The sequence below is a fragment of the Notechis scutatus genome, chromosome 1 (assembly GCF_049901735.1).
Source record: "Notechis scutatus isolate UNSWTSFEM ecotype Mainland chromosome 1, rNotScu1.2, whole genome shotgun sequence".
Lineage (NCBI taxonomy): Eukaryota > Metazoa > Chordata > Lepidosauria > Squamata > Elapidae > Notechis > Notechis scutatus.
Genome location: NC_142009.1, coordinates 283,472,951 through 283,492,357, shown reverse-complemented (window position 1 = coordinate 283,492,357; position 19,407 = coordinate 283,472,951). Strand labels below are relative to the sequence as shown.

Genomic DNA, 19,407 nt, shown 5'->3' with positions numbered 1-19,407 from the left:
AGACTCCATAAAAGTAGGTGACCAGTTCTTTAAAATCCTTTTTTTTCTCTCTTATATAATTATTTAATTTGATATATGATATATCTAAAATATGATGTTACTTCAAAAATATTGTGGCTATAAATTTCATGATATTAAAATATGTAAAACTGAGCATTTTTTAAGTCAGATTGTTATCCTAATGTTAAGGTAATTTCATCCAATAATAATGATATTTGTATTCTAATTCCATTGTAACTCATGATAAAGTTTTTATTTATTCTTATAACCAAGGATTATCCATATGTTTTAATGGTGAAAAATGGATGGCATATTTTGCATTTTTTTAATTACAGTTTTGTGGATATTTAGACACTCTTCCTTATTATTTAATGAAAGATATATTAGTAGCTTGGTGTGAAGCATTATTATCATATTTATCTTACATGATTCCAAATGTTTAGTATTCATTTTTGCTGTTTCCTCTTTCAGCAACAGGAGATAAACCAACATTTATTTATTTATGACATGCTACTTTTCAGTAAGCAACATCTATATTTTGATATTATGTTTTTAAGACAACTTTATCCACCCATGAAATCATTTTGTGCTCAGTTATTGTACTATCATATTCCAGCATATTTAAGGCAATAGTTTGCCATAAGAAAGAGCTGATTAACAGTGGGCATTATATATTAGAATTGTGTAGAATATTCAAAATACATTATTTGGAAAGCATATTTTTATGATTGAAGAATATTCCTTGAGATCATTAAAGCAGCCATGTCCCTTTACAGGGATCATGTATTGCTTTGAAAGCTGTCCTTGGCTATTTCTGTATGAGTGTGCATCTGTAGTCACTTTGCTTTATTAGTGTTTTCAGAAGAAGAGGTTGTCTTGATTCTCTTACCTTAAATATTTATTTGGAGTTATTGTAATAACTCCATTTCAGACAGTCTACTTTCCTTGTGTTCATCTAGTAATAAAGTTAGAAATAAGGAGGTGTAAATGTGTGATTACAGATAAACTAAGAAACATTAACTGACAAGACAGTTAATGGAAGATAGTGGAATCAAATACATAAATGTATTAGAAGCAGCACTGTTTTAGAAAAAAAAAGATGGCCATCAAATCCTACCTTATTTTAAACCTGAAATTATTGGAGAAAATAGACTTCAATATTCTTCTAGTTCAGTGCTTTTCTCTTTCCTTATGTCCTTGATTTCCCTGTTTTGTTGCAATGTTACATGAAAACAGGCTAATAAAAGGAAGGAAAAGATATAGCTTATTACCTATTCAAACATATATCAACTTAATGGAATGGAACAAATGGTCCTGTGAATTAAGGTTGTATTAATAAGACTATCATTTTATGAAAAACAGGTGCAATTTGAGTATTATAGTATAGATGGTGTTCCTATTAAAGACATACTGTACGCTAACTGGGATATAAGAAACCTGTGACCTCCAAATGCTGTTTGACTCAAACTCCATCAGCCTCACTGAGGGTAGCCAATAATTAGGTATGATAGATAGTGTAGCTGAACAAATTCTGGCTCCATCTTTAATATATCATTCTTAATATATTGGATCTCATTTTAAGTTAAAGTAAGGAAATATAATTTTAAAATTAAAAAAAGCACTTGTACAGTGGAAAGTACTACAGTACAGTAATAAATGAAACTAGGAGTATATTGAAAAAAATAGTTAATATCAATATGTGAAATTTAGTTGCAATACAATGTTATTGTTTGCTGGTGAATGAATATTCTGTTCATAACTGTATTTCCTCCAAATGTTGTTATCTTCCTTCTTCCTTCTGGCATCTCTGTTCTGTAAGATATCTTAACATCTCTTATTTGTTATCATTTCCCCCCATTTTGTTGCTCTTCCAACAAATGTTATGAAAGGAGAAAGATGGAAATTGACCATTGGTGTGGTATACATTCAGTTGCCAAAATTGGGGAGGGGATGACAATAATGACAATACATGGAAGTAGCACTAAATTTTTATCAGTAGCATTAATATGTCTTTTCTCCTTTACCGTAACATATATACAGATCTCCTCAGACTTTTTTTCACTCTAAAGCTTTGCTTTCTCAATTCATTATCTGCCATTTTTATTTGCTATGTGGAGAAATAAATTTCCATCAAGTTTTCGAACCATCACTTTTTACCTGTTTCTCCTGGTTATAATCTCTTATAGCATCTGTGCAGAAAAGGACACTAGAACAGGACAGTAGAGTGCATATCCACTAGAAGAATCTTTGTTATTTTACTACAAAAGTTGTACTGTTTATGTATTTATGGAATTGTGATTATTGTGGAAATTTTATCAGGTCTTATATGTTTTTGGTAATGTTTACCCTGTTATATATATTTAAAAAACACAGTTATTTTGTTTGTTTTTGTTCTTCATAATTAACAGTGCTGAAATTTATCAAATTTAAATTTATTTAAATTTATCAAACTAAATTTATCGAAGTTTAGTTATTTTCTTTAGCATTGAGATAGGAATAGTTATTAATTTTTGTAAAATTACCATGTTGAACATTATCAGAGTGCTTCATACCTGAATTATTAAGTGAAATAAACCATAAAGTGTCTTTGGGAACATATTCCCTAGAGATTTTCAAAAAAATATAAATATCTCTTTAGCACTTCTGTATATAGTATAACTTTTCTTTTAAAGAGAAAGAGCTTTCCAATTGTTATTCTAGTCCATAGTAATAGATTTCCTGTCAGTGTTTCCTCTTCCCCAGTCTCTGTACTGATTTTAAGAAGTAGAAATGTTATAGCGCTGACAGTTGATTGTTTTAATTGTGATCTTTATCTCTAAAGTAATTTATACCTTTTTATTGTACCATAAACTGAACTGTTTACAACTTTTTTTATTGTAACTGGATTTTTTTAAAGTGACATGGGTCAAGCTAAGAGCTTCTCTATATGCTACAGAATAACATTTGCATAAACCAAGAAAAACTTTTACATAACAATAACCAGAGAAACAGATACTTACAGTTTGGGTATGTTGATAAATTTATAAATATTATTTACTATATTATTTGATGTTAAATCTATTTTGTTGTTGTTATTTCTAATATGTTGAAAAGCTTAAAATATACAGAAAATATCTTACATTAAAAACAACATTTAAAAAAACTTATCTTGAAAGTTGATTTCTGGCTTTCTCATTAGAGTTATGTTAGATTGGTAACTGAGACTTTCCCATATTAGAAAGTACTATGTGAAATCAATTCTTGTTCATTATATGATTTTAAATAGTTTAAGATTAAAATTGACATAAATTCATTTTAAGCACTAATTCTAGTGTTACTGAAATTTGATTTCAATGTATACATATTATATAATGCATTTATTATATAATATATCTAAATTTATATTTTAATTGTGTAAGACAAAAGATGTAGTATTGTGACAAAAATATAATATATCAGAATGCAATCATTACTTTTCCAAGTATATGGTAACAGAATTGGTGGTACATCTGCTCATTGAACTTGTTGGAATTTTTATTTACTACTCTTTAGTCCTAAGAAACTATTATTGGAGAAATATTCATAGTAGCAGTGTATTTTTTTATTTTGTGAGTTTACCATCTTAATTTTAAGCCATTAATTTGTTTTACATGTGTATGCATGCATACTTACATGCATTACTTATTGCTTGATTGGCATTAAATTCCATTAAGTTCCAATGAGGAAGATAAAATTTAGTTTTTCAGGCTTTTTCTATTTAATTTTATATTACATTACATTTGTTTATTTATTTTTTTTGACTGTTTGGTCTAAGGCTTGTTGAGGTTGATTTGCTCCTGAACTGCTTTGTTCCCAGACATTGCCATCATCCCCAACTACCACCAAGTCCTCTCCATCTGATCCCATGACCACCTCCAGAGCTAATCAGGTATAGTATCATTCTACCATCTACACCATATTTTTCACAAGTGGCTTGCAAACTGGAGAAAAAGATACGGTGGGTTGAGGTTTTATTTATTCATTTGCACCCATAATCATGAATATTTAATGCTGTTGCTCAAATAATATCATTTTAACCTAATAAATAACTCAAATTCATTTTATCAACATGGCATGTGAATCTTATGAGGTTGCAATTTCATTGCATATATTCATATTTTATTTCTTCTGAGCAGCAACTTTTTGGGTCATATTAGAGATGTTAAATATCTCTGAAGCAGTATAAATAAAATGCAACATGAAACTTCTAGGGCTTTATGTGTTTTTCAAGGAGATTTGGTACTTGATAATAATAAAGAGTATACCTTATATAGAGTTATTTTTGTAGTAGTAAAAACTATGTATACAATGAGGCTGGGAGGATGAAAAAAAAACCTCACTTTAAAAAAAGCAAATTTAAGGTCTCAAATTTTAAAAGGTTTTTGACACCCTCAAAAAACGTGTTTTGTATTTACTATTAAAGTAAAAGGTGATGTAAAAATTTCAACTGTGAAGTTGTGATATCTTTTATTGTAGGTCTTATAATTAATATTTATCTTTATTTAAAGTAGATTATATTTGCTTCTTTTGCTAAATAAGGTCTATTCTGGAATCTGTGATTCCAGATTTTTATAATATGGAAGATTGGAAGGTCTATTGTGTTTCTTACAGTAGAAGCTTAAATGAGGAAAGTGAAATTAAATCTGTATTTGCTTTTCTACTTATGCAAATGGAAAAGTAAGATAAGTGCAATAAAACTGCTTTTTAAGAGAGAACTTAAATAAATGTGGGCAATAGAATAGATACTGTTCTATTCCTTGTCCTTTATATCCAACTTGTGATGTATTTCTATGGTTCCCTGGTGTCTAACTCCACATTTAATACTGTTAAACAATCCCTAGGGTTCGTTGAGGGTGAATTAACTGAAATTAAATCCAAGCAAGATAGAAGTACTGTTAGTATAAGGTTTTTTTGTTTGTTTGTTTGTTTTCTGAAAGGAATTCTGTTTCCCTGAAATAACATATCTCTGTCCTGGGAATTCTTAATCCTAACCTGTGTCTGGGTTTCTAGATGCCAACAGTGACAAATTATGTTTAGGTGTCAGCTGGATTCATTCTTCAGCTAGTCTGAGCTGGCAACAGTTATCCATGCCTTGTTACATCAGAACTAGATTTCTGCTATGCACTCTTTTCTACAATAGGAATTTCTGTGTTGCTAAGAAATGGAATATTAGAAAAATATTATAACTAATTGGAAAGATATGTACTGGTTGAAAGTCTTTTTTTCAGGGCACAAATTAAAGTGTACTTTTAGCTTTTATAATTATAGATTTAAGATCTCTCTGCAAGAAGGATTATGTCTGTTTTTATGAAACTTTCTAGAGGTGAACTCCTGAAGATACTTCTTCAGATTTACAGAAAGTCTTTCCCTTATCACTCCTAAACTGTAGAATATCATCTTTAGAAATGTGTTTGGTCTACCTCTCCTTACTCGTAGAGTGGTTTTGAGAACACACTTCTTTAACTAAAATGTTTTCATTAATATTGTACTATTTATGTCCTTTTAGTTATGTTTTAAATTGTACTTCAAAAGAATAATTAGGTTTTTTTTTTTCTTTTGTTGCTACTAGTGCCCCAGGAGTCTTGTTTTTAATTTGAAAGATGGAATATATAGGTAGTCCTTATTTAACTTCCACTCATTCATCAACCATTTGAACTAACAGTAGTGCTAAGGAGTACTTAGGACTGGTCCTCATAGTTGCAGCCTTTACAATGTCCCCACAGTCATGTAATCATAATTCAAACTCTTTGGCAGTTAGTTTGCAGAAATGACATTAAAGCATCCCCCATTTCCACCTTTATTGCTGATGTCCAACAAGCAAAAGTTAATGAGGAAGCCAGCAGGAGGTTGCAAATGGATTATCAAATGACTGTAGGACACTACAACCACATGGGATTCACATAACAGCAACTAGGCCTTTGAACTGCAGTCTTCAGTAAGTGCAGTCCCATGATGTTCTCTTTTATAACTGTGTTGTTTAGTGATGGAGTTCTTGATCCCAATTACCCTTGGTAAGGAACTGCCTGCCAATCTAAACAACTGATTTTGTAATGCTTAGCACTTTTAAATTATTATTTATATCAATTTATCTATTGTAGAATTGTGAGTCATGACATTAAGCCATAGCAACTGTGTATGTATAATAAATAACAGTAAAATTTATTAAATCAATAATTGGCAAAATTTACAAAATATTTAAGAATGAAGGCAAATATACGTGTCCCAGGATAAGGTTACAGGATCCAATCTGGGTTGTTCACCAGGGAACTTTCTTCAGGGAACTTCTTTCTAGCAGAATATGTGCAGAGCGTAAGCATAAAAACTGTGTTCAGATTACAGGTTACAGCTTTTCAGAAATACTTAAAATATATGTTTGTGTGTGTGTGTGTGTGTGTGTGTATGTTTACGTGTATATGGGTATGTATGTATGTATGTATGTATGTATGGTATTCAGCTTTGTTTGGGTATTTTCCCACGTCCTTATAGTTGTGCTTTTAAAGTTGTAGCAATGTTTCGGCAGAATCTACAACTTTAAAAGCACAACTATAATGACGTGGGAAAATACCCAAACAAAGCTGAATACCATACTTGTAAGTACCCGCGAAAACTTAAGAAAACAAATATGTATATGTATATGTATATGTATATGTATACAGAAGCCTGATGATGGCAGATGAGATTCTGCCGAAACGTTGCTACAACTTTAAAAACACAACTACAATGACGTGGGAAAATACCCGAACAAAGCTGAATGCCATACATGTAAGTACCCGCGAAAACTTAAGAAAACTATATATATATATAGTTATAGAAAACTGTATGTATATATATGTATATATATATATGTATATGTGTATGTATGTATGTGTATGTGTGTATATATGTGTGTGTGTATATATATATATATATACATACATATATATATATTCTTAAGTTTTCGCAGGTATTTATATGTATGGTATTCAGCTTTGTTCGGGTATTTTCCCACATCATTATAGTTGTGCTTTGTTTGGGTATTTTCCCACGTCATTATAGTTGTGCTTTTAAAGTTGTAGCAACGTTTTGGCAGAATCTCATCTGCCATCATCAGGCTTCTGTATAGTGTTCGTCTGTAAGTCAGATTTTCACAGCCGTTTGACTCATAGACGAACACTATACAGAAGCCTGATGATGGCAGATGAGATTCTGCTGAAACGTTGCTACAACTTTAAAAGAACTACAATGACGTGGGAAAATACCCGAACCAAGCCGAACACCATACATGTAAGTACCTGAAAACTTAAGAAAATATATATATATATATATATATATATATATATATATATATATATATATATATATATATATATATATATATATATATGTTATACTTACATGTATGGCATTCAGCTTTGTTCAAACACACCCCAACCAGGCACCCAGATGAAACCTAGCTTCCTAACTAATGATAGCCGTCCATTTACCCGGAGCCAAGCTGCACTAAAGGCCTCTAATAAAGTAACACAATGTTGCCAGCCAATCAAGATACAAAAAGAGCCAAAAAACAGACAGAAGGTATTAGAAACACCAATCAAGCAAAACACAGCAAACTCCAAGACCAATAAACACAGACCAAGACTCTCAACCAATCAGGATGAAGAAAAAACCATTCTGGCACAGCAATAGGCTGCCCCAAATTCAAATCTGAAACCACTGTAAAAGCCTGAGTCACAGATGAACACTATACAGAAGCCTGATGATGGCAGATGAGATTCTGCCGAAACAAAAAAATCCCCACACCACAAACCAGCCAAATACCTGGGCACAAACAGACTCCCCCTGATACCTCCAGCTCTTGTTTGTGAGTGCAGGCTTCCAAATAATTGACAGTCTGGTGGAATCATCTCTTCTATTCATGCTTTCATGTCTTTTTTCAATCTCTATGGCTTCTCTGATAATTCTGTAGCTGGGGTTTTCTATAGTGGCTAGAGTTTTGGTGCTAAGTCGATGCTATGACCTGTTGCTTTCATGTGTTAATTATTTGGAAGCCTGCACTCACAAACAAAAAAATTTCCACACCACAAACCAGGCAAACACCTGGGCACAAACAGATCCCCCCTGATACCTCCAGCTCAAACACACCCCAACCAGGCACCCAGATGAAACCTAGCTTCCTAATAAATGATAGCCGTCTATTTACTCGGTGCCAAGCTGCACTAAAAGCCTCCAATACAGGAACACAATGTTGCAACCCAATCAAGACAAAAAAAGCCACAAAACAAACAGAAGATATTAGAAACACCAATCAAGCAGAACATAGCAAATTCCAAGACCAATAAACACAGACCAAGACTCCCAACCAATCAGGATGAAGAAAAAACCATACTGGCACAGCAGTAGGCTAGCCCCAAATTTAAAACTGAAACGGCTGTGAAAGTCTGAATCACAGACGAACATAATACAGAAGCCTGATGATGGCAGATGAGATTCTACCGAAACATTGCTACAACTTTAAAAGCACAACTATAATGACGCGGGAAAATACCCGAACAAGGCTGAATACCATACATATAAATACCCGCGAAAACTTATCATCAGGAATATATATGTTTTCTTAAGTTTTCGCGCGTACTTACATGTATGGTATTCAGATTTGTTCGGGTATTTTCCCACATCATTATAGTTGTGCTTTTAAAGTTGTAGCTTTGAAAGCACAACTATAATGACGAATTATTATATTTGTACATTATACTTTTTCTTTGTTATAACAAAGGATATAATCACCTAGGAATTTTAAATCACTAATTTTAAATTACATAAAAAGAGTTTTTGAGGTTCCTTTATTAAAACCCTTAGTAAAGATTGATTATATCTTATACTTCTTTCACTATGAGGACATTAAGTTAGACTTCAAAACTTGTAGTGGATTTCTTGTTTATAATCATGCCTTTGTTATCTCCACATAGCAAGATAGGAATTGTGAATAACTTATATTACAATGGTCCTCCTTCACTGAAAGCCAATTTGGTATATAGATTAAGGTATCAGGCTGGAAACTGTGAGTTCTAGTCTAGTCTAGCACAGTGACTTTGGACCAGTGACTCTGTCTTAGTCCTAGGTAGAAAGCAATGACAAATCATATCTAGATATACCACACCACAAAAATCCAGCAGGAGTCATCAGGAATCAATATTGGCATTGAAGGCAACCTTCCTGCCCCATCCCCCAAAATCCTGCTTCTTTATCATTTATTTTCTCAGATAAAATTAATATTGATATTTTAATCCATTATGTAAGTGAGGTGAATTGCATGTGTCTGACTATAATACATCAGAAGATATATTGTGCCCATATCCTGAGAAACGGATTGTCTTAGTGGAATTAAGGAGACCAGAATACAAAATCAAAGGAGTATTACTAAAACATATCAAGTGCATAAGTAGAAAGAGATATGGTGGGTGAAAGATCTAGGTTTTTTTTAATTTCATCAGAAACAGGGAAAAGTGGTATTTCTATACCATAAAGTGGAAAAAAATATGTGTTTAGTTATGTACTTCAAATGATTTTGAATTTTTCTAATTCTACATGGTATAGCTTTTCTGAAATCAGTAGAGTATTCTAGTTGTATATTAAAAGTTCTGAAACATGATGCCACTGCTGAACATTTCTAGGCCTCAGATAATCTTGATTTAATATTCTAGATCATTAAAATATGTCTCAGTTCCACAATAAGGAATGTAGTAGACATATTTAAAACACCAGCAGTGGGAAAATCATGACATTAGAGGTGATTGAGTACATACTGCAACTTAATTCTATATCAGAGAAAGAACATTTAGAATAAAACACATTTTACTTAAATCTAGACATAATACAATTCTGAGATTATAACTTCATCTCAAAAGAGGCAAAAATTTATCCAAATGCTTCTCTGATTTAGATTAATATCTGAGGCAGAGAAAACTCAGCTTGCCAGTCCTTTCCTTCCCCAGAACACTCTTTATTTTTTAAAAAAATGTCTGCAGTAATAATTGTTTGTTTCTTTGAAGAAAGAAGGGATGCAGGGATGAGGTTTTTTTCTCTTGAAATTGGTTAAGCTTTTACAATGGTTTAGGAAATCAGGCTATATTTAGAGCATCCATTACATTTTCTAAATGCTAAGGACATTATTTTAGCTGAAACTGGAAGGTTCATTTTAATGTAGCTCAGGGTTGAAGTGAGAGGTCTTTGGTACTCTCTGGTGAACTCTCTCTTGGTTGTTTTCTTGCAGTCGTTTCATTACCCAAACTAGATAAAACCATCAGTGCTAGTGATGATGATCAGTAGCACTGATGATGTTACCTGGTTTGGGTAATGAAATGTCTATAAGAAAACAACAAGCTCAGAGAGCATTAAAGAGCCCTCAGGGTTCATTACTACTACTACTACTACTACTTCCTTCTGCAGGATGATGAAGAAGATGCTATTGTGATTAATTTTAATAAGGTGCTGGGGAAAGTATTCCAACAAGTCTTCCAACAATGTATCAATTGCCACTGTAATTGAGACTATCTATCTTACTGCTTGCCACCCTCTTCCTTTTTGAAGGTAATAGTATCAAGCACACGTTTCTTTTCCATAAAATCATCTAAGTTTTTTTTAAAAAAATATGAGAAACACAGTAATACATGCCTTCTATAGATCACTTGGGAACTATCCCATCCCTCAAGGATGCTTCTATATCATCTCTAAGATCCATCCCAATCTTCATAGTTTTCATATTGTAGAATGGGAAAGGCAGATGGCATCCTTCAATTATTTTGTTCCATTCATCAAATTGTGCAATTTTAAATACATCGTTAGCAATATGACTAAATAATGGAATAATTCCATATATCTTTAATTGTGTCATAGCAACGGCAAATAGGTAGCTATCCATATGAGAGACTGAAATGTGATTCAACTTTGTCATAGCAACCTTTTACTTATGGAAAGGGTAGTATCTCATTTTAAAATTTAAAATATTTATTTTTTACTGTACCTAATACCTAGTTGTATCACAAATTTACCTCAAAGCATTAAAAATACAACATAGTAAATGTGCTACAAAATTCTACTATATCAGTGACATTTTAAAAAGTTCATTATGGGTAGCAGACAAGACTTTCTAAATGTAATTCCACAAACTATGTTTCACTATTGAGAGGGTATATCATTTTCTAGCCATCTAGAAGTTCTTTGCAGGGTATTTTTTTCCACATAGATTAGCAGAAAGAGATTGTCCGTGAAAATTCGATAAACCATAAAAGCTTTTTTTTTACTTTTTCAACTTATTTCAACGTTCATTCATTTTAACAATGTTGATAAAGGTAGTATAAAAAGTATCATTTTGAATAAACATGAATGCAAATTTTGCATGTGGAAAAAATAACAATACCCTTACATTTATCACTATCTGAAATATCTAAAGTAAGAATTAGAATCAGAAAAGGTGCAAATGATTAGAACATCTTTAGAGAGGATCTGGAAAGAATCTTTCTTATTTAAATCTCAGACATTTAATTATTCCACTGTCCAGAAGATCATCTACAAGTGGAAAAGTTTTCAAATTACTGCCAACTGGTCCTGGTCAGGCCGACACAACAAGTTCAGTCAATGAACAGAGTGTAAGATATTGAAAGAGCCCAGAATATCATAATATGACTTAAAGGTAGCTCTCACCACTGTGAAAGTGCAGGAATCTACCATTAGAAAGAAATTTCACAAGCTAAGTCTATGTGGGAGGTGCTAAAAGGAAACCTCTGTGTAGAAAGAACAGTAGGGCAAAAGTGAAGTTTGCTCATGAACACCAAGGCAAAAAGTGGGATTTCTGGAACAAGCTTCTCTGGATGTACATGGCAAAGATAAAGTTATTACACCACATTACCAGAAGACATACTTAAAAAAAATACAGCATTTCATCAAGAGAATGTTATGATTTGGAGCTGCTTTGCTGAACAGTCACCATCATAGAAGCCACTATGAATTCTTCATTGTAACAGAAAGTGATGGGGATAATGTTAGACCATTATTAAATTAAAGCTTAATTAAATGGACTTTGTTACATGAAAATACCCCTAAATATTCCAGTAAATCCATCAAGAATGAATAAAAAAGAAATGTAAGGATCTGGAATAGCCAAATCAAAACCCAGATCTAAATTCAATTGAGATGCTGTGAAGTGGTTTGAAATGGATTGCATGAATGAACCCCCTCAAACATAGTATAACTGAAAAAAATCTGCATGAGTGGGAACATTTTTTTCCAAATAAATGTCAAAGAGACTGGTAGACAATTGTAAGAAATACCTATTATGAGTTGTTTCTGCCAAGGGGACAATGCAAGGTATTAAAGCCAAGGGTGTACTTACTTTTTCCACAGAAGGAAATTGAATTAATTAAATTAAATAAATTTTCTATTGAATTAATGATTACAAGGTCAATTTTCATAAAGTTTTTTTGGTGTAAGTACAGCACCTTTATATACTGCTTGAATAAAGGTAAAATATTGAAATGCCGATTATGTTTTCCCGTGATGGTACAATGCTGATGAATATATGTCAGAATTTCACATGATATTTTTTGTCACTGTATGATATGAACATACTGTGTTCAGAATACACAACTTCCTTGGTCACTCCCTCTTTTTCTTGTTTCATCTTCTTTCCTTACTTATGTGTAGACTGGAAAAAAATTTAAATAACAGGTAACTTGAGGTTGGGAAATTTTATGAATTGAATTTAACAATTCAATATCATCTTGAGATATGATAAAAAATATCTTAAAACAGACAAATACAAATATGTTTATGTAACAAAAACCAGATAGATGGAGTTACCTGGCTTGATACTTGATATTTACAAAAAAGGTTTTGGAATAGTAGTTGATTTCAAATGACCAATGTATCTTTTATGTACATGGAAAGCATATGCACCAAGACAAATTCCTTGTGTGTCCAATCACACTTGCCAAATAAATAATTCTATTCTATTCTATAATTCTATTCTATTCTATTCCATTCTATTACAAATAAATGCTACAATTTCCTACAGTGTGTGTGTGTGTGTGTGTGTGTGTACATACATACATACATACATACATACATACATACATGGCACAAATATGTACTTCCAGAAAATGCATACACACACATTTGTTTTTTATTACACTGATTCACAAATCAGGTTTAGTAGAGTTACAATATTAAAAATACATAGTACATTTTTGTACATAATAAATGTCCATTCCGAGATAATTATTGATTAAACAAATAATGGAACTAAATTTAACTTGAAAATAACCAATTTGATAGAAATAGAAAAACAAATATTCATCTTTTGATTTAGTCAGACAAGAAATGTAGCACTTTCATTCCATTGTGTTATAAAAATATGTCCAGTTGGTTAGTTTTTGCAAACCCTCTTATGTTGATTTAAGTACTATGTAAATATACTAACAGATATAACTATTCACAGACCTACCTGAATCTCTCCAAGTGGAAACTATTCAATCATCAGTGATGACTAGTTTATGCTTGGGACACATTCTAGGGGCTGGGGGTTGGAAATTAGCAACTATACTGAAACAATGTAACATAATCACTTCTATGAAAGTAGACTTGACCTCTTGCCAAATACTGCTGATAATTAGATAAGAATACAAATGAAGAATGCAGTCCCCTCTCATATCTATCCTACTAACATAGTGGGAAGCGACAATGCATAAGCTTTACTTTGATGGATATCAATTTCATATTAGGAAAGGATATTTATAATGTTTTGTTGGAATAACTAAATGTTATTCCAACTAAATGCCATGCCTATATGTTCACTTTACTACTTTACCACCAATTACAACCATTTTTTGTCAAGGTTGTTATAATAGGTATTAATAAACTATACTTTAAGAAATCTGTTTTAAGAATTGCAAAGCTCTTTCACAGACAAAGAAAATATATTTATACAGAGCTAGATCTACATATTTTCCCCAAAGATGAAATGGTGTAGGTTGCTGCTACTTCTAAGTATAGGTGAAAAATTTTAAATTGAATATAGTATTTTTACCCTTGAGGTCTTTCTTCCCTGTTATATTCTTTTAAAAAATTATCATAAAAATATAAAAGGAAGGTATCATATTAATATTAGTTATGTTCACTGCCTTGAGTTATTTATACAAACAATAAAGGCAAGATATAAATAAATACCTGTAGATAAATCTGAACTTGCCCACTTGAGATATTTTGTATTAGGATAGGAATTGTCATCTTGATTGGCCTTTGTGCTTGAGGCTTTTAAGTTTTGGGAGGCATGTTTAACTGTCTAATAACCTGTTTAGAAGTGATTTATATCTATTATGTGACATAGTTACAAGCCTGACATTTTCTTCTAATTCTTGTTTAAATTGTTGCTTTTCTTCCTTTATCAAGGCTAACTGGCAAAATTTATTTTCAGATTATGGATGAAGCTTGAATTCTTAACATGAAAATAGATTTTTAAAAATAATAAACAAAACATACAGTAAAAGTTATTCCGCAGAGATGTAGTAATTCTTATTTTTTAAAAAAACTAAGTACTGTTTTGTACAGTGCCACATCTAATTTATAAAGAAAGCTCATAAGTATAATCTAAATATAATATATCTTTTCTATTTTCGATATTAATATGCCTTGCTGCCTTTGAATCTGAAAACTCACTATACTGTTATCATAAAAGCTTAGCCCTTGGTGGATTTATTATTAATGACTTTGTTTAATTCATTTCAAATGTCATCTGAATAAGCGGCCTCATTTTTTTCTATCAGTAAACTCTATCAAATAATGATTCAATGCATGGGTAGTGTATTCTTGTATTTTTTTCTGAATGTATGCATATAAACTTCAAAGCTCTAGTATTAACCCTTATAATGAATCAACAAATCTGATGGTATTGTTATTTAATGAAGCTCAAATACTTTGGCCATCTGATGAGAAAGAAGGACTCATTGGAGAAGAGCTTAATGCTGGGAAAGATTGAGGGAAATAGAAGAAGAGGACGACAGAGAATAAGGTGGCTGGATGGAGTCACTGAAGCAGTAGGTGTAAGCTTAAATGGACTCCAGAAGATGGTAGAGGACAGGAAGGCCTGGGGAACATTGTCCATGGGGTCGCGATGGGTTAGACACGACTTCGCAACTAACAACAACAAATTGTTATTTAATGCCAGATCACTCCATAATAAAACAGTGTGCTGAAAACATTTTGGGATAGAGTTTGTAGGGACCAAAAGACCCTTGATCAGTTCAGGAAATGAAAGCATTTTTCATAGATAGTTCACCATCTTCCTAATAATTTTTAGTGAATCGAAGATACCTCTTCCCTTAATATATGCAGTTACTATTAAACTGCTGTTATTATTAAGAAATTTTCCTAAAACCCAATCTGCCTACTTATAGTTAAATCCATTGTTCTGTGTCCTGTCCTCTGGAACAAAAAATACACAATCATATATTGTTATCAATGTTGATATATTGCCCAATACCATCACCACTATCACCACCCATGGCATCAATAACATACCCAGTTTTTCCAATCTGTCTTCAATGGATTTCTTTTTACTTCTCTTATCAAATTTGTTGACTTTCTCTGATTAAAGGGGAATAAAGTGAAACAATTTCTCCCTGTCATTTTGAAATTATATTTCAATTGATGCATTATAAATTAGAAATGCTTTTTTTTTTTTGCAGGCCCATCATGCTGCTGACTCATATTAAGCTTGTAATTAATCACAATTCAAAGCTTTTCACACATACTATTACCAAGCCCAGTTCATTTAATGTTTTTCCTAACTGTAGAAGCATATATTTATCTGTGCTTTTATTCTATTACTTTCAGTCCTCTGCCATAACCTATCAAGATTATTTTCTATTTTAGAATATTAGCTATCCCATCCCTTTGTGTGTTATTTGCATGTTTGCATTTTCCCCACTTCTTAATGCAAGTCATTGCTGAATCTAAGGCAAAGCTTTCATCATTCCCACTTAATATCATTGTAGTTTACTGAGGAGCTAATGATGAACACACTTTGAATATGAATTTCAGATCAGCTATTGATGCACCTAACAGATATGCTATCTAAATTATATTTAACTATCTTGAATGCTGCAACAATGGAAGGTTTTTTGCTTGTTTTTCCCAACAATGTGAAGTCCAATCCCATTTTGGCTCAGCAGCCAGGCTGGGCACACCTCATCAGCAGCAGAATTAATAAGATAGCAAAGGACCACTGGGACAGTGAAGTACAGGTCAGCTGGGGTCTTGGAGTGCCAGGGTACTGCAAGGGAGTATCCCTATATTGCAAGAATGACTGTGGCTGGGACTGGGGCTGAGATTGCTGCAGCTTCCAAAAACGTGGCAAGCAGCCACAGAGCCAAATTATTAATTCTGCTGCCCCTGAAGAATGTAGGACAGACAAAAGGGCAGAGAGGGGGGAAATAGTCCTATGGGGGGACTTGGAGACAATCTCTAACCTTAGTGAGGTTCTGTTTTAGGAGGCACCAAACCCAGAGTGATTTGCATTGGTTTGGGTACTTGATTGATGAGCTGCAATTCTTGAGCACGACTAGTCAAGTGATGCAGTCACATGGCATCTCACTTTACAACTGAATCGTTAGTGACAGAAATTCCAACCCCAGCTGTGTTCATGTGTTTGTGACTATCTGTATTCTGTGCCTTCACTCTGCCTACTTTGAATGGAAAGCAGCAAAGTGGTTGTAAGGCCACAAACAATCATATCAATTTGATCAATTAATGTTGTATTCTTCATTGTAACTCTTGTGAATATAAACCTCCTAACATCCTAATTTTGTGACAAAGTATGCAGAAGATTCTCAGAATTCCAACTGCTCCAATCAGCCATATAAACTTAGCAGCCTCACAGTTGCAGCTTTCTTATATTAATACAATAATTAATAAAATAAATAAATCAGCATAGAAAGAAACTTGGAAAGTTCTGACTTACATTTTAATAAATTATTCAGCTGTTCGTTTATAAGTATTAATAACATGGGATTTAACACATCTAATTGCATGCTTCTTGTGTCTGAGAATCTGCCAAGAAAAAGATATTAGCAGCCCTGATGTTAGGAAATCTTTAAATTGCTCATAATTAATGATGTGCAACGAATAAATGAAATAAGGCTCAGTTGGCTAATGCGCACACTATTGGAGCAGATAATAACTTCATACAAGTGCAAATGATATCAGAACCATATCTTCTTCAAAACATTCTTTACTGTTAGAATATCTCTTATCTGCCATTACGTATCTGGCTCTCTCAGTAGATCTACCAAGTCCTTCTATATATAGTATGAAGAAAACAAATAAACAAAAGGCTTTAACTAAGCACAAATTTTACCAATCATGGTTATAAAAAAGAGAAGTACAAATACACTTATGAACACCATTTAGAGTTTTTCTATATTTTACATGAGAGAGAAAGATTTTATGACTGCCATTTAGTGTTTTTTTTAACTTCTGTATCAATGTTTTTGGAATTACATAAATCCTAAAATCTGGTATAGTGTAACAACACAGTAAAAATCTAAGCCAACAGAACTAAAATGTTTTATGGGTATTAATTTAGAGAATGAAATGATTATTTGTTCCTCTATATAAATAATACCTAGATAATACCTACTTCACTTATAAGGCTAAAATGTCTTCATGTTATGATCTTTTGACTTTGCTTTCAAGAATAATTCTGCTCTATTTCAATCTCCATAAATTGTCTTATTTTATCTTAAGTGCTTACATTAATTAAGATTTAATTATTTTTGTCTTTAAATAATTGCAGCTTAAACTTTATGTTCTCACCTCATCCAACTTCATGCCCCAGGAATAGCAGAAGAAATGGGAATTGAGGAAATAAAAGAAAGAAAAGTGATATCTTAAGATATCAGATCACTTGACAATTGTTATCCTTTGTGGACAGGAAAAACCCATAAAGAAAACATCCTGAGCTACCAAGACCCCAGGAAACATCCTGAGCTACCAAGAACCCAGTTCATCTAGAAATTGGCTGTTAAATTTCTTTTTGTTAACTATTCCTATTCTTCTTTTAATAGAAGCCAGACATAGCAATGCACTAGATTAAGGTTTCTTCACATACTTGCATTATGATGGCAAGTTTTATTGTGTTATATGAAGAGATGATAAGTATAGTGTAGTGAAAAGTATGTGAGAAAAAAGATGGAAAAAAGATAAGTTATGAAAAAAGAGTGTAATCAATGAGAAAAAGAATTAATCTAGAGGTCAAAATATATAATAATGTTAACAGAGAATGGAAAAGCAAGAATACTGAGGGGTCTTTGGTGCTTTCTAGTCAGTGATAGTACTAGCTAGTACTGTAACATCATACACACTAGTAATAGTACTGATGATGTTATCTAGTTTGGGTAATGAAACTTCTGCAAGAAAACAACCAAGCTCAGAGAGCACCAAGGACCTCTCATTTCAACCATGAGCTACAAATATTCTCCTTTATTGGAAAGAATATTGAGCAAGTAGGGGAAACACTTGAGCAAAAATTGCAATGAAATTTGCAATTAATTGAAATTAAAATTGAACTTAAAAAACATGAATCCAAGAAATGAGATTAATCATGTCTTGACAATATTAATAATTATTCTTCATAGAAATAACTATCCTTGCAACGCTGCACTATATTTAATGGTTACAATGTTTTCGTTTGGTGGCATATCAAAGCAGCAATTTCAGCATGTTGTGTTCCAGGTAATATAGAATGAATAATTAAGTAGTTAATATTTAATCATGTTAAATATTATTTCATATTAATCAAGATTTGGAGGCTATTTGTATTTGATATATCAAGTCCCATACTATTAAATATAGAATTAGGAAACCAAATGTAATACATCCTATTAAATTTAAAATAAGGATGTTTCTTTTTTAACATTGATAAATACATTGTTGTCAAACTATATTAGAAAATGAGACATATTTTTTAAAAAAACTTATTTGTAAGTGAAACATCAGTGATTTTCAGTTGTTCATTCCTATGTTTAATGTAAAACTAAACCAAAGATGTCCAATTTCTCTACAGTAAATGGTCGCTCTTCCTCAGTAATATAATATTTTTTTAGACAATACATTATATTTACTATTACAATTTTTATATACCACGTTCTGGGATGTAAACCTTCGCAATGCAGTTTACAAATCACTTCTTAAATAAATAGTAGCAACTATAAAATATATATCTTACCAACTGTTGATGGTAATGACTGCATATGGGGAATGTAGCTGGAAAAGATTCATAAATTCTTTTTGTCTACCTTCTTCCTGCTGCTTTCAGGAAATTTCATACCGTGTAATTTCCAATGATGGTATATGGAGAAA

At 32.1% G+C, this 19,407-nt stretch overlaps 1 protein-coding gene across 4 annotated transcripts in view; it reads left to right on the top strand.

The window, feature by feature from the left end:
- NOVA1 (NOVA alternative splicing regulator 1) overlaps positions 1-19,407 on the top strand; it is a 132,821-nt gene that overhangs the window by 102,774 nt on the left and 10,640 nt on the right. For 3 of the 4 annotated variants that reach the window (XM_026664532.2, XM_087951762.1, XM_087951761.1), the window contains exon 4: positions 3,836-3,907. The exons of the other annotated variant lie outside the window; for it this stretch is intronic. In XM_026664532.2, coding sequence (XP_026520317.1) covers positions 3,836-3,907 — 72 coding nt within the window. The remainder of the gene's footprint in view (positions 1-3,835; positions 3,908-19,407) is intronic. 4 annotated transcript variants of the gene reach the window in all.